The sequence below is a fragment of the Phoenix dactylifera genome, chromosome 17, assembly GCF_009389715.1.
Source record: "Phoenix dactylifera cultivar Barhee BC4 chromosome 17, palm_55x_up_171113_PBpolish2nd_filt_p, whole genome shotgun sequence".
Lineage (NCBI taxonomy): Eukaryota > Viridiplantae > Streptophyta > Magnoliopsida > Arecales > Arecaceae > Phoenix > Phoenix dactylifera.
In genome coordinates this window covers 10674696-10690386 of record NC_052408.1, presented here as the reverse complement: position 1 = coordinate 10690386, position 15691 = coordinate 10674696, and the positions used below count along the sequence as shown (strand labels likewise).

General features: G+C 42.2%; 2 protein-coding genes across 2 annotated transcripts; both read right to left on the bottom strand.

Annotated features, from left to right (window-relative positions):
• Nucleotides 1–804: 804 nt before the first annotated feature.
• Nucleotides 805–5550, bottom strand: LOC103711830 (peroxisomal membrane protein PMP22-like). The gene is made up of 7 exons (XM_008798122.4): nucleotides 5223–5550; nucleotides 4965–5063; nucleotides 3862–3963; nucleotides 3608–3683; nucleotides 2407–2477; nucleotides 2219–2304; nucleotides 805–1115 (listed from the first exon to the last, which is right to left on the bottom strand). The coding sequence occupies exons 1-7, from the start codon at nucleotides 5292–5294 to the stop codon at nucleotides 1064–1066; spliced, it is 558 nt and encodes a 185-aa protein (XP_008796344.1). The 5' UTR covers nucleotides 5295–5550; the 3' UTR covers nucleotides 805–1063.
• Nucleotides 5551–8714: 3164 nt separating this feature from the next.
• LOC103711831 (uncharacterized protein At4g13230-like) lies at nucleotides 8715–10510 on the bottom strand. The gene is made up of 3 exons (XM_008798123.4): nucleotides 10199–10510; nucleotides 9995–10111; nucleotides 8715–9060 (listed from the first exon to the last, which is right to left on the bottom strand). Exons 1-3 carry the CDS (start codon nucleotides 10316–10318, stop codon nucleotides 8872–8874), a joined length of 426 nt encoding a protein of 141 aa, XP_008796345.1. The 5' UTR covers nucleotides 10319–10510; the 3' UTR covers nucleotides 8715–8871.
• Nucleotides 10511–15691: the final 5181 nt, after the last annotated feature.

Genomic DNA, 15691 nt, shown 5'->3' with positions numbered 1-15691 from the left:
CCAGGCGCAGATTTAACGCTGCAACAGGCTACTGATGACTTGGGCTAGGGGTCTCTTCCAAAGAGACCATTGAATAAGTAGGCAAATGGCACGCTCCCTAACCAGTTGCCCTTCCAAAATATGGCTTCTTTTTCCTTTTTTTTTTTTTTTTTTTGCCGCTGCCCAAATGGAATGAGGTACAATTCTAAAAGACCTTCATGTCTCTGCTGATGTCTGTCCAAATTGGGGAGACCTCTACCAACGATCTCCTCTCACTCTTTTTAAACTTTCTTCTAGAGTAGTATGCATTGTTTATCCATTTAAACCAAGGTGCCTCTGGTCCCTTGAGGAATTTCTAATACCGCTATCATTTCAAGAATCAAGAGAGTTTGAGCTTCTAATGGAATTGTTGGAACCAGATAGACCGAATAAAGCTGCAAATGTGCCAATTTGGAAACTTACAAGTAACCGAAACCACCTCTCGGTGAGCTCATTCTACAAATTTATTATTTGGCCTTTCTACAAATCCAGTTTGGAAGGGAGCGACACTGGAAAAAGCTAAAATCTTTCTTCGGCTCCCACTAAAGAACAAACTTCATACAGATGAGGTGTTAACAAAGAAAGGCTGGAGGTTTGGCTTGGATTGTCCCATCTGCGATGCAAACTCCTCCGAAACTGGTGCACGCTTATTTATTAGATATCCATTTGTCAGAAGTATTTGGTTTATTTGAAAGTTACACCCTAAGCTAAGAGGTTGGCCGACAAACCTTCTAGACCTTTGGACAGTGATTATATACTTGAGCATGAATGCAGAGCAAAGCAATATAGAGACAATATAAGCTCGCATGTTATAAGCTGAGATGAATACACAATGATCACATTGTAACCGAACAAGTACTTATTTCCATTGTTTATAAAGCACAGCAACAACCACGGATTTTTTTTTTTTCCTGTTTTATGTTCCTTTTTGACAGAGAGCAAGCCTACATGTCTTATCAGTGAATGGTAGGGTTCTCACCAACGCAGGTTGAGGAAGCAGCAAGCAAGCAAGCAAGCAACTGATGACATTCTCTTATCGGGCTCATTATGCCAGTTTAACAGCAACTGAGCGTGCTTTTAGATTCAGGAACACCGCCCTGATATTTTACAGAAGAACAACATTGTTCAGCATATATATACATACTATTGAACTGACATGCAATCCAATCAGAAAATTATTAGCTCGAAATCATGTGAGAAATTGTGGGGGCACTTGTATACACATGAAGTTACAAGCTACAACTGAAAACCCTAGAATTAACAGTGTTCAATCAAATTCTGAATTTCTCCCTATGTTTTCTTTATCTTTCAGTTTGTATATAGAGGGTTTCCCTCCTATTTTTATCTCAGAATACCACATGCCCTTCAACATAGCGGAATACTCTTTGTGGAGGTGCAAATCTTCGTCAGAAACCAATTATTAAACTAAATATAAACAGTATATGAAATTGAATTTTAAACACCAATTTGGATAGAACCTTTTTGCATTAACAATTAAAATCATGAATTTGCGGCACATACATTAAGATCAGCATTTGCAAAGCATGCACTAAGCATAAACATATTCTATTGACAATATCTCAGTTAAGAATGGCTGCAAGAGCAAGCACATTGCGTCGACCAGGTTGCTGATTAGATATACCGGGACATAGGACGACCCATGACTCATAAACAGTGTACAAGGGAAAAGCATGGATGTCATTACAACCACAGATATATATATATATATATATATATATATATATATATATATATATATATATATATATATATATATATATATATATATATGGGAAACTTGATTCTGCCTTACTTGTTGATGCGTCTGCCTATCTATCTATATATGTACATACTTGATGTGCAAGCACATGCTCTCATGCACATACATGCATATATCTTTGCCTACTCTCTCTCTCTCTCACACATACACACATGCACATGCGCACACGCGAAGCGAGAGAATAACTACGCATACATTCAACAATAAAATGCAAAAACAGGCGCATAAACCAGTTTTTTAAAAGAATTTTATAACCTATGCCCTTAAACAATAAATTTTCAAGTACAGTTGATATGGCTATGTAGAGCAGCAGGCAAACATGTTTATGTATTGATCTATTCGTGACATAATAATTGGAACGGGATAAAGTAGAGAATTCATTATAGATGAAGCAACCAGAGATGAGTGCGAAGGACAGACCAGCATGAAGCAACGAAGCTGTGGAAAAGAACACGGAACTGCAGAGGCATATATTGGTAGTTCACCCAAGAAACTATAGGCCAAAACTGCAAAACAAAGTCCATAAAATTCAGTTCAAATATACACTAGAAATCCAGTGAACACGGTCAAAACCCAAGTAAGGTTCCATTGAATAGATTAAGAAGTACCTTCCATGCGGTCAACTGAACAGTTGGATAATCCTTCCTGACCTTGCTCCTCACTAAACTAAATGGTCTTCCTGCATTTACCAATGGAGCAAGAATAGTGTTGCAGAATTTTTAATGCAGATGCAAAATACTCAATACAATCAAATTTCAGAAGGTTTGATAATAAAACACAGCACTCAGTCAACTCCTTATAAGTAAATGCAATTGCAGCCATGATTACATTCAACCAATGTGCCGACCTACAATCGGAAATGCAGTAGTCTCTTGTCATTCAAACTTAACATTTCGGAATTTACATCCAAGATATATCATGAACTTACATCCAAGTTATATAATTTTCTTCCTCTCTTCTTTCCATTCGAATCTTTCCTCCATCCCTGTTCCTTAATGTTTCTCCCTCGCCTCTTGGGAGAGTCCTTTTGATGTAACCTTTTCATTTCTTAATTAAATTCTGATGGATCTTCCATCTTTTACATAAAAAAAGAAAGGGAAAAAAAGTAACATCAATTGATGAATCCAGTATATCTGCATCTATGTGGGGAAAAAACGTAACCAAATACCGACATTTTTCAAAAGGTAAATTAGCATTATATTGCATGTAGTTGGCTGTATCAGATACAGAGACAAAAGTAGGAATACATGTTCTCCTATATTCTGCAAAGGATGTATACATTCTTAAAGATCATTTTTACATTTAAGTACCTAGAAAGACATCCAGCTAATGAAGATTCTTTCTCTTCCACAATACTCATAAAGAATCCTTCCATCCACCAACTTAACTTGATATTTTCAACGATATGGAATTCATGCCATTCAAATAATTTATTTATTAAAAGAGCAGTGGTGCTAGAACTCAACAAAGTATCCTATCCCTAATTCTTATATATATATATATAAACACCCCTGCTTCCTGAAGAGGGTGGTTCTGTTGTGCTGGCTGGCTGACAGGAGGTTGTTGTTGCTAGAACTAAATCTAATCTATAAGGCTAAAGAAAAAACGAATTAAGAAGGAAAAAACTAAAAGTAGCAAAATCGTCTGTTGACTGGAGGAGCACAAACAAACATCTCATTAAAAGGCAATTTCTGATGGCTTTTGTGTAATTATTTGTAATAGACGCTCTGCATCCATATACAATTGAATCAACATCAAGGGAACTTATGAAGGAGTGTTAAACATAAAATGACCCATATTGTTCCATACCTTCAATGACCAGCCCATAATACATCATAAAAAACATGTTGTTCCATGGTGAAGCAGTCAATTGTTCCAATATTACCTGTAAAGACGATGTTTCTTATGATCATTTATTCATTTACAAGCCCACATTGATCAGTGTTAAAATGAAAAAAGGAAGAAAGAATTGTTGGAAACAATCAACTACATATGCAAAATACAACTGCAACTTTTCATGTGTAACTGGCCAGTTAATTAGAATTAGAACATTTAGAACTTACTTTCTTAGCGACCGTCTCTTTGCCTTTCTTTCCCTTGAAAATAATCTCCATAAGCTTGTGCAGAAAGTGACCAAAAGGTCCTGCATAGGCAAAACCATAGAGCTGCAAAGCATCGATAGAATTAGGTTTCTTAGAACAGAATACGCTCTCTGTCATATGCAACAATGAAATATTTTCACACTGGCTGTGGAAAGAAATGCTACTCAAATTGTTGCTGAAAATGAAGCCAAATATTATCTGTTCGATGAGATCACATAGGTTAAGTTAGTTTTTCTTGAGAAAGGACAGAATCTAAATACTAAAAGGATATAAATGACCGATATCAGTACTAAAATCTTGCTTCCCAGTGCTGAATGCCTTTACCATACCACCGACCCCACTGTGTTTGGCACCAATCCCGGACTGCCACATCCCAGGTGACCCGAACGGTGATCATGAGAGGGTGATTGATGGTTAAGGAAAAAGCAAGTTATATATTGATCAGATCCGTAACCAAAAGTGTTGAATACCACTTTAACTAGTAAAAGCAAAATAACTTAATCCACCACATCCAAAGAAAACAGGACTCCACATAAAATATCAAAATTTCAGTGCTAATCTAATGATTCACCTTCAAAAATCATAATGTTAGTTGCACCAATAAACCAACGCAATCATAAATTCAAAATTAACTGAAATCTAGTTCTGATATCATTAACAAGCTAAAAATAATAAACACGAGAAATAGGTTCCTTAGACTAAAAAAAGGCCTCCGAACATTTGGAAAAATGCAGCACATACATCAAAGACGAACAGAATTCGGCTTCTTGGATCAAAATGAAGGGTGAGGGACATTGAAAGTGCACCATATGGAAGCTGAGAAATATGATCTAAAAGTGCTTCCAATTGGAAGAACTTGGCCTTAGATGAAACCAATGGCAAAGCAGCGTCTACTTAAAAAGTTATTCGTGTTATAGTGAGGACGATCTTAAACGCTCAATCCCCAATCTTCATCTCCCATTACAAAATATCAAATCCCAAACAGAAGCGCAATCGAACAAGAACCCAGCAAGAAACCACTTTTCTAAATTTTACATCGCAAAGAAATAATCCGAGCGTCATACCATGACAAGAAGCAACCTTCTCAATTGGAGCTTCTTGATCCCGGAGATTTTTTGAGCAATCGCATCGCTGCATCCCGCCAAGACCCCAGAAGTTATTGCCTACAAAGAGGAAGAATAACAGATAAACCCATCCCATGAATTCACCACCAAAAGTACCTTTAAAAAAAAATGCGAAGCAAAGATACAAAGAGATACGGAAGGAAATAAGAGGAAGAAAAAAAACCGAACTTCATGGAGAAAGGGGGAAAAAGATCCAACCTTCGTTCTAAGAGGGTGTTCTTGAAGCTGCCCGAGGTAGCGCTTCCATGCGTCCGACACGATCTCCGACATGGCTACCGAACCGGCGGCGCAGAGCACCCTCTCTCTCTCTCTCTTCTTCTTGGGTTTTGGTGGGGGTTTTAGAAGGGTTTTGGGGGCCTCGGGAAGAGGGGAAGAGGGAGAGGAGAAGGGAGTAAGGGTGGATCAAAAATCAAAAAGGTAAGAAGACGAAGAAGAAAGCAAGACCGGGGGTGGGGGGGGGTTGAAAGGGAGAGGAGAGTTAGGAGAGTATTTATTCGAAGCATCTAAGAAGATCGGGAGGGGAAGGAGGAAAACGGTCGAGGCCATGCACAGCAATCCTTCGCCCCCAACTTTCTTTTTTTTTGTCTTTTTTTAATTGATGGGACCCATCCATCCCGCGTGGTTGGAGTCAAGGACATTTTTTTACCCAAAAAAAAAAAAAGTCAAGGACATTTTTCTTAATGAAAAAATATAATCTGCTCTTTTTTTTTTGGTTAAAAAATAGGAGGAGGGGGAAGGAGCAGAACCCCACCCGCGTAGCAGCCCCCACTGAGCCCTCCTTCCATTAGAAAATATTCGATGCAGGTCACAGGTTTCCGCATGCCCTTCCCAATCTGTGGAAAACTCCACTGGGCTATCTCCATATAAGTACGTCACCCCAGCACCACCTCAGTACTGATGGAAGCAAAGCATATCCATACATAGCCATCTGAGCTTATCTGCTTTTGTTTCACAAGGAGTATCAAATGTCGTCTAAGTTTTTTCTTTTTTTTTAATATATTCATCACAAAGGTGGCTTGAAGGTGTATGTCAACCAACCAAAAGAGTACTGGATGGTAGAGAAGTGAGGTCCCCCTGGGCTCCATTTTGCGTGGGTGGAGGTAAGGGCATTTTTCCTAATTGCAAAATGTGATTAGCTTTTGTTTCTCTAGCAGTATCAAATGCGTGCGAATCCTTCATCAAAAATATGGAGTTGATTATTTTATAACGTGTATGGCAGCCAATAAATTCTAAGAGATCTAATGTAGAAACGAAATCAATCACCTTGGAAATGATTTTTGTAGAATAATAAATAAAGTGCTGCTCATAAAAATTTCTTATTAAAGATTATAACTATGGTCTCCGAGCATCATTTGCATTTGACTTGTATGCAATAGCGAGCACACATGACCGTCTTTTTGGACTCAGTTTGGTTAGCGCAGCAGATATGTGGTCAACAAAAAAATGAATAAACATCTTATATTTGATTAGGGTTGAAAAGGTAGCTTTTTATGAAAATAAGATTCTGACATTTTATATTAAAAAAAACACTCATGCGGGATATAAAAAAGTTCAATTCTGACTGAGAATTAGAGTATTTTTTTAAAAAATACTCTTAAGCTCTTAAAAAGAATGAGATAAAATCTTTTTTTTATTAAAGATATAACAGATATTTTACATAATTTTTCTAAAAAGTTAGCCTTTTAATTAAATATAGGCCGCTCTGTAACGTGATATTTTTTTCGTTATCAATTAGACATGCTAAAATCACTTTTCAAAATATCATATGTCCAGACATTAGTTTTTCCATGGACCAAATGAGTTCTTAAATTATTTGATAGAAAAATACCATCTTCCACCTACTAAGTGGCTTGCCAACGTTCATTAATCCCTCTGGGCTCGTTTGGTTCGCGGGAAAAGAAGGGGGGAAAGTGTGGTCAACGGGAAAGTAATGAGATGCCTCTTGTTTGGTTGGAGTTTTCAAAGGAGAGAGAAGGAAAAGTTATATTCCCATGGGAATGTAATTCCCACATTTCATGGGAAAGTCTTTCCCATGAGAAACATGGGAAAGTTACTTTCCCATGAGAAACATGGGAAAGTTACTTTCCCATGAGGTGGGAATCACTCCATTTTTACTTTTTCCCAAAAAGTCCTTTCAGCATTAAAGAAGCATTAAAGAGGCATTAAAAACCTAATTTTTATTAAGGGCATAATAGGAATTATATATAACTTTCCTAGGAAAGTGGATGGTCAACCAAACATAAGTACCTTGGAAATTTGTCACTTTCCCATGGTCAACCAAACATGCCAAAATTACTTTCCTAGGCATCTTCTTCCTAGGAATTTGTTTCCCAGGAATCATATTCCTAGGAAGGAAAATGCTTCCCGCGAACCAAACGAGCCCTCTAAGTCAACCAAGCATTGCTGGGAAAACGACCATATTAGGTTCTACCCAAACATGGCTAGTTTTTCCATAGAGTCAGAAGGAATTTAAAGAAGATAACTAACACCGATGAAGTCAAAATACAAATGGCCATATTAGGCTCTACACAAACATGGGTGCCATATTAGGGTCAGAAGGAATTTAAAGAAGATAACTAACACCAATGAAGTCAAAATACAAATCCGAAAGTAAACGCACAGAACACAATATCTAAATCCAGGATTTCAACAAAATCTTGCAACTGCCCTCGAGTGACAAAGACATCTTCTGACCAGCTCCGAAGTTTGTTTGCTGTGCTGCAGATCAGATCAGCTGCAGCGAGACGCATACTACAGCAAATGGAGGCTTGACACGAACCAAAACTTGCAGATGGGCCCACGAGATGAAGCATGCATGACGGACCTTCGCTAAAAGCAATTCCAATGGCTGATTTCAAGTCTTCTCAGTTGGGTCGGACAAGAAAAGTTGGCGAGCATGAGACCTGTGGACAGATACAGGAGAGCTGATCTGGGCCACTGCATGGAAAAATTCTCTTCAAGAGGTTTCAGTTAGCTCTACCGGTTGTTGGAAGCTCGCAATATTAGCTCCATCCCTAGTCCTTTTTAATCTAAAACCTTCATACTTGGAGCAATAGAGAACAAGTTGTTGCCCATATCACAATCACCAGTTATATCTTCAAAAAATATAAAGAACTAACTAAAGTGCCGATTAGTGTTATAGGTTTTCAAATATCAACCACCCTATAGTTAATTTAGATGCACCTTCTAGTAGTTCTGCTTGATTATTTATTTTGCTATAGGTCGTATTTCTGGCTCATCCAAACCTTCACCAACCTTTTTAATTTTGAGCAATTGGCAAATTACATAGCTTAACTGGTAGCACAGTGCTTGCATGGTGTGGGGAGTCAAGCGGCCGGAAGGTGAAACTTTGGAGACCATGAGGCATGGGGATTATATTTACGTCTAACCGATCTTAATTAACTGTCCATACATGCACTAATCAAAGGATAAGGTGCCCTTTGCATGCATGCTTGTAATACGATAGCTCTCAACAAATGAAAAGCCTGATGGGAAGTTCTCTGCTCTTGCTCAAAGATCAATAGATAATGGCTGAACCTAAGAGAATGACAAGGGACTTGATCATTTTGCCAGTTTTTGCCTTGAGGCTTCTTTCATGCGAACTCTGCTGCTGAACGCATACATCTCATGCCAACACTCTAGATTTTAATTGAGAGGGAGGGAAAGGAAAAACTCAATAAGCTGGATACCTCCTTTAAGATTGAGATTCATAGATGCATGGATCTTTATTTACATATGCTCCTCCCTTTGAAGGAGACGCTGTAATAGCAATGTTAATTAACAAGGCAAATGATCAGAACAAATTAACTGCAAGGACGAGATGGAAATGCTGATGAGGTGGTGGAAATTAGCGGTTGTTCTTTGTGTCCATGGCACGTTTGACAGCCTCGGCATTGTCTTTGATGTTTTCCTTTGCGTCTTCAGCCTTGCCAACCACTGCGTCCTTTACTTTCTGGGCGGTTTCTTTAGCGGACCCCCATGCATCCTGGGCCAATTGCTGTGCCTTAACGCTGAGATCTTGGGTCGTGTCAGCCACCTGCCAAGCCGGGCCATTAGTGTTTGTATTTTTTTGGTTGGTGAGCATGAAGTTTACTTTTGACCTAGAGGTGACATTTTGGTAGAACTTGGACAAAGGAGAAAGGAAAGTCATAACAACCTATATGCCCCCTATTTAACGTAGTCTCCAATGGCCCCATTTAACTCTTTCTGAGATATTGCAATATTGGGACCATTTCTTGGGTCACGTTATGCTTAGGCAATGCACAAAGAAGCCAACCTGCATTCTTTAAACTACATGCACAAGTCTTGTTCCAAGTTCCTATGATCAGCTTTATGAGTTGCTTAATTTTTATCCTGCTGAAGGCGACAGTAGTCGATGTCATTGCAAACTAATACACACACACAAGCACAAAAAAGGTAAAATAAAATGGAAAATAATAATAATAGAAAACATTGCAAGCTTTTCCTATTGTATCTGATGGCCTCCATCTCCATATTTTAGCTAATGCCTTTCCATCCCTCTTCTTATATCCCAGAACATGACATGACATCACATTTACGTTGGGGAGCGAAAGCAGTTTAATTAATTAGTGTGCCTAGCAAGATCTTGCATAAAGATGTAATTTTTTGGAAATTTCTCCGAGGTTCTTGAAAAATTTGTGTTCGAAATGGGATTGTAGCACTGGTGTGCTTTGGATACAAGTTGAGCCCACAGGCTCAGAGAACCAAATATGATAGAATATAACAAAAAAATTTAATGATTACAGAAAAAAATACTAGAGACCGGATATAGTATAATGCAATAGCAAAATCTCGTGATATGATTGGGATACTAAATTTGAATATGACAATTCGATCTCATAATTTTTTGAGATTATCCTAAGCTGATATACTAAAATTGTGCATGCGATCTCGACAAACCGCGCAAGCTATGCTTACAACTTGAAACCATAAACACTTGTAAAAATTACCTGACCGGCAGCCGCACTTGCCACCCCCCTCGTCTTGTCAGCAGACTTCTTCACCTCTCCTGCCACTTCCCCAGCCGCCTCATCGACGGATTTCCGAGCGTCACCCGCCATGCCCTCCTACCAAAACAGAAACCATTGATTGATGAATCATAAAACTTGGGATTCGCTAATTCTATATATCCACCGGAAGCCAATGAGGGTCACCTGAGAAGGTTTTGGAGTAGCAGCAGTGACGAGGACCCTCGAGCACGGGTTTCGTCGGACCATGGCTGGGCTGACATGGAGAAACTTGGGAAGGGCACCGGTGAAGGTCATGCTTGCCATCTTAGCTGCTGCTTCTTCTTCCTGCTCTCTGGTCTTGGTGTTGTAAGATGTTAGCTGCTTCCAAGGCCATTTTCACCACCATATATATAGGTGTCCGTAAGCATTCTGCTGTCTGCCACGTTGTGCATGGGGCATAGGTTTTGGATTTCCGTTTGTGGGGATCCATTATTCCCGCTTGAGTTAGTTATTTGCAGTTGCTTCTTCCTTGACCTGCTCCCTTTTAACTATTTTTTTCATCCTCAAAAAATTTATTTTTGTTTCTCCAATATTTTCCCAACATGAAATTATTACCACAGAGAGATTTATATATCTAAGATTAAACATGGATTTTCGATTTGGACGACGGACCATCAATTTTTAACATGAGAAAGATAAATTGCATTCTTCTTTTGAGACAAGCGCAGTCCATATATACTACTAAAAATATCTAAATACCAAAAATCATATGTTTTAGTGCTCTCTAACCTATGCATTAAGTGCATCTAAGAATGTACAATGGAAATGCTATAATTTAAGCATTAAACACTATTAATTTCAATCTATACATGTTTTAGCATTGTAGATTGATGCGGGGTCGGAACCCCGACACCAGCCCACACACCGGCCGAGCAGGGAAAGCATCCGCGTCCTTGCCGAGGTATTGTCCGCTCTGGGATTGCCGCTTCGGGTCTCGGCGGGAGGTCGCCCAGGGCCGTGGCCCAATGACAGTCACCGCCGAGCCCTGACGGCGCGGGGGGCCGCGGAGGTACTACCCCTACCCTCACGGTTTTGTCCTACAAAAGGGCCCTCGGTCGAACGAGAGAGTGCTGGAGCAGCTCAGCTCGGTAGAGCAAGGTATTGTCCGCTTTGGGATTGGCGGGACGTCGCCCAGGGCCTTGGCCCAATGACAATCACCGCGGGCCTTAGCCCTTTCCACCCGCACGGTTTTGTCCCCCCTTAGGGGGGCCCTCTTTACCTCCGGCCCTTGGGCCTTCGGTGATGGCGACGCTCTGAAGGAGAGCAACGTCACGAGCGCCGTCGTAAGGACTTACACCCATGAGGAGGGAGTACATAACTCTCCTTCTCCAGACCTCAGCTTTTATTTCTCTTTCCCTCCAACTCGTTGATGTGAGACTTTCGCTACTACTTCTCACTAGTTGCCCCCACGTACGTCGTTGTAGCGGGAGCCATGCCTGATTCGAGATAGCTCGGGAGAAAGTTTCTTCCTCTGCTTAACATGAACCCGTGGAGGCGGCACAGGAGGAGCCTCCACTTGTTGCAGGCTTTGGGCTGCAATGGCTAGCGCTTGGACTTGCTGCACTAGCGCGTCGAAGTGCTCGGGTTGGACTTGTGGAGCTTGATCTGCCGGAGGTCTTGGTGGTGGATTCTGGACTGAGCGCCCGGGGCTTGGAGCATGATGCCGGGAGGTATCAGAGACTCCTCTGCTCCTTAGTTTCATGGCCACAACTCGGGCCCTTCCTCTAGCGCCATCTGATGCGGGGTCGGAACCCCGACACCAGCCCACACACCGGCCGAGCAGGGAAAGCATCCGCGTCCTTGCCGAGGTATTGTCCGCTCTGGGATTGCCGCTTCGGGTCTCGGCGGGAGGTCGCCCAGGGCCGTGGCCCAATGACAGTCACCGCCGAGCCCTGACGGCGCGGGGGGCCGCGGAGGTACTACCCCTACCCTCACGGTTTTGTCCTACAAAAGGGCCCTCGGTAAGGAGAGGTTATTGAGCCCCCCATTTAAGGCACAGACCTTTCCGCTGATTAGCCGTTGTGGGACTAAACTGGGAACCCCATCCCACTGTGTTGTGGGATGGGGTTCCCAGTTTAGTCCCACATCGGCTAATCAGCGGAAAGGTCTGTGCCTTAAATGGGGGGCTCAATAACCTCTCCTTACCGAAGGCCCAAGGGCCGGAGGTAAAGAGGGCCCCCCTAAGGGGGGACAAAACCGTGCGGGGGGGAGGCAGCTGCTGGGCCAGTTCACCCGAACCCCAAAGCGGACAATACCATATCGCTCTGAGCTGAGCTGCTCCAGCACTCTCTCACGACCGAGGGCCCTTTTGTAGGACAAAACCGTGAGGGTAGGGGTAGTACCTCCGCGGCCCCCCGCGCCGTCAGGGCTCGGCGGTGACTGTCATTGGGCCACGGCCCTGGGCGACCTCCCGCCGAGACCCGAAGCGGCAATCCCAGAGCGGACAATACCTCGGCAAGGACGCGGATGCTTTCCCTGCTCGGCCGGTGTGTGGGCTGGTGTCGGGGTTCCGACCCCGCATCAGATGGCGCTAGAGGAAGGGCCCCGGCCACGCACAGACCTTCCCGCTGGGGGGGCTGTGTTGTGGGATGGGGTTCCCAGTTTAGTCCCACATCGGCTAATCAGCGGAAAGGTCTGTGCCTTAAATGGGGGGCTCAATAACCTCTCCTTACCGAAGGCCCAAGGGCCGGAGGTAAAGAGGGCCCCCTAAGGGGGGACAAAACCGTGCGGGGGGGAGGCAGCTGCTGGGCCAGTTCACCCGAACCCCAAAGCGGACAATACCATATCGCTCTGAGCTGAGCTGCTCCAGCACTCTCTCACGACCGAGGGCCCTTTTGTAGGACAAAACCGTGAGGGTAGGGGTAGTACCTCCGCGGCCCCCCGCGCCGTCAGGGCTCGGCGGTGACTGTCATTGGGCCACGGCCCTGGGCGACCTCCCGCCGAGACCCGAAGCGGCAATCCCAGAGCGGACAATACCTCGGCAAGGACGCGGATGCTTTCCCTGCTCGGCCGGTGTGTGGGCTGGTGTCGGGGTTCCGACCCCGCATCAGATGGCGCTAGAGGAAGGGCCCCGGCCACGCACAGACCTTCCCGCTGGGGGGGCTGTGTTGTGGGATGGGGTTCCCAGTTTAGTCCCACATCGGCTAATCAGCGGAAAGGTCTGTGCCTTAAATGGGGGGCTCAATAACCTCTCCTTACCGAGGGCCCTTTTGTAGGACAAAACCGTGAGGGTAGGGGTAGTACCTCCGCGGCCCCCCGCGCCGTCAGGGCTCGGCGGTGACTGTCATTGGGCCACGGCCCTGGGCGACCTCCCGCCGAGACCCGAAGCGGCAATCCCAGAGCGGACAATACCTCGGCAAGGACGCGGATGCTTTCCCTGCTCGGCCGGTGTGTGGGCTGGTGTCGGGGTTCCGACCCCGCATCATAGATCATGCTCAATAAAGTGAATTCTCAATATAAAAGCTTCATCATACACTTTAGTATACTAACAACATGGAAATAATATATTTTTGTGTCTACGTGATGTATAGGTTGGAGACCACCAAAGGCATATGTTTTTGATTGTTAGATAATTTTCAGTTATATAAATCCTGATCAACTGTGCAAATTTTCGATCTGAATACTTGATAATTGATTTTAGATCTGGGAGGAGTAGATGTCTTCACCTCTTAAGAGATAAAAATATAATATGGGATGGGCTTGAGCCAAAGATATCCAACATTTTCTATGTAAAGCCACCATCACAACCTAGCTGGAACAATGTAAAGCTTGGCTATTGGGCTACTCAATTTGCATCTCTCCCTCTAAAAGGGGAAAGAGAAAAAAAAAGCCTCTCAAATAAGTAAAAAGCTTAGGATATATGGGTTTTCTAAAAAAAAATTATTGCTCTCCTCCTTTTCCAAATATTTCACTTTGCCCAACAAACTCTTTGTGTTGTTTATAATGTTATATCCTCTAACTTATTAAGATACTACCTTGAGGATCATATATCTTGATTTATGTCAAGTATTTAAATAAGTTTAAGAAAACTCTCATTTAGGAGCTAAGTAACAACATTAGTTGCCAAATTCTGTACAATCTATCTTGCAGCTAAAAATTTTTCTTATTAGAATATATAGGTTTATAAACTCGTTAGGTGGTTAACTCATTTACAGATCATATAACAAATTTTTTGGGGACGATCTTGCCATAATTTAACATGAATCTTTTCTACGGATAGCTTATAAATGTTTGAAACATCAATATTTACTGCATTATTCACTAAAAATTAGATTACTGCCCTAACATAACAGTGCCTAATAATCATGTCTATCAAGCCCTTTTTTTCGCTAGCAAGATACTTAGAAGCAATGATTAACACAAATAGTGTTGCAGTGGTCGGGTTGACCTGAGACCCAACCCAACCTATTTATACTCAATCCAGCCGGTTTTTGAGGACTCGTAGGGCTGAATCAGGTTCAAAAATTACACTCATTCTAAATTTCGAGTTGGGTCTGGATTTTCTAAACTTTGACCCGGCCTCGCCTGACGCACTATATACATTATGTGGACCTAAGTTGGGTCTCCTATCAGTTATTCGACCCGATGCGACCCAAACCCATTTGACCCATTTATCCATGAAATAGAAAAGGGGTAAGTGAGTCGGTCTCGCCATCACTACCCACCCCCAAGTCTCGACTCCTGAGGTCTCTAGTTCTCTCTCCCATTTCCCAATATCTCCAGCATCCTTGAAATCCGTCATTCTTTCACCTCAATCCAACTATCTGATTGCATCGGCTGCCTTCATGTAAATCTCCTCCACATTGTTCTAGCTCCTTGCAATCCAAGAAGGAGCTCTCTAGTGAAAGATCAACGGCTCAAGAAATGGCCAAAGAAGTAGCCGAGCATGATAGCAACGATCACCACTCGCTCCGCTTTGTCGTCCGCTATACTGAACCTTGCCATCCTTGGCGCTTTGCCTCCATCCACATCTGCCCAATATCGCTTCTCCAACGCCTACTACTACTTTTCGACCTGAAGTTCTTCGTCTTTACCACGTCTACTATTCCCAAACTTGCGTATACCTACTTTTTCTCTTCAAGCTTCTTAATCTATTTCCATTCTCTTCTTTAATTAAGACCACTGTAATTTTTCATCAAGGTGAGCATTCTTGCATTTTCATTTTTCACTCGCTTTGTACATCATCTTGGGTGGTATATTACATCAAAATTTTTTTTTTTTTTTTTGCTTGATGTCATGCCCAATGGATATGCACCAAACCCTAAAGAACCATGTAAGTGTTTTTAATGGGTTTGTTTCTTCGTTCTCTCTTTTCTTGATGTCTAGTTGTTTCTTCTCTTCTTTCTAAGCAAGAAAGTTGAAGTCTTTGCCACTTTTATATCTATATGATACATATCTTTGCGTTCTTTTCAATATCAATAAGTATTACATATAATATAATTAAGGTTTCTCTAGAACTATTTTTCTTATTTGGTATTCTATTTTATCTTCTTTTTTTTTTCTGAATATATGTCGGAGTCTTTGACCCTATCCGGCCCGAACGACCTGCTTGGTCTAAAAAATATTCAACGAATCCAACTTGACCATCTATTGGGTCAGATTTTGGTCCTACATTAAAACCCCAACACAAAGCCAAGT

Excerpts from the sequence above, each read along its gene's own strand:
- LOC103711831 (XM_008798123.4), bottom strand. The coding sequence starts at position 10,318 with ATGGCAAGCATGACCTTCACCGGTGCCCTTCCCAAGTTTCTCCATGTC. Across the intron at positions 10,112-10,198 it reads CTACTCCAAAACCTTCTCAG|GAGGGCATGGCGGGTGACGC; the intron begins GTGACCCTCATT and ends CTGTTTTGGTAG. Across the intron at positions 9,061-9,994 it reads CAAGTGCGGCTGCCGGTCAG|GTGGCTGACACGACCCAAGA; the intron begins GTAATTTTTACA and ends CCGGCTTGGCAG.
- LOC103711830 (XM_008798122.4), bottom strand. The coding sequence starts at position 5,294 with ATGTCGGAGATCGTGTCGGACGCATGGAAGCGCTACCTCGGGCAGCTT. Across the intron at positions 5,064-5,222 it reads AACACCCTCTTAGAACGAAG|GCAATAACTTCTGGGGTCTT; the intron begins GTTGGATCTTTT and ends TCCTCTTTGTAG. Across the intron at positions 3,684-3,861 it reads AAGAGACGGTCGCTAAGAAA|GTAATATTGGAACAATTGAC; the intron begins GTAAGTTCTAAA and ends TCGTCTTTACAG.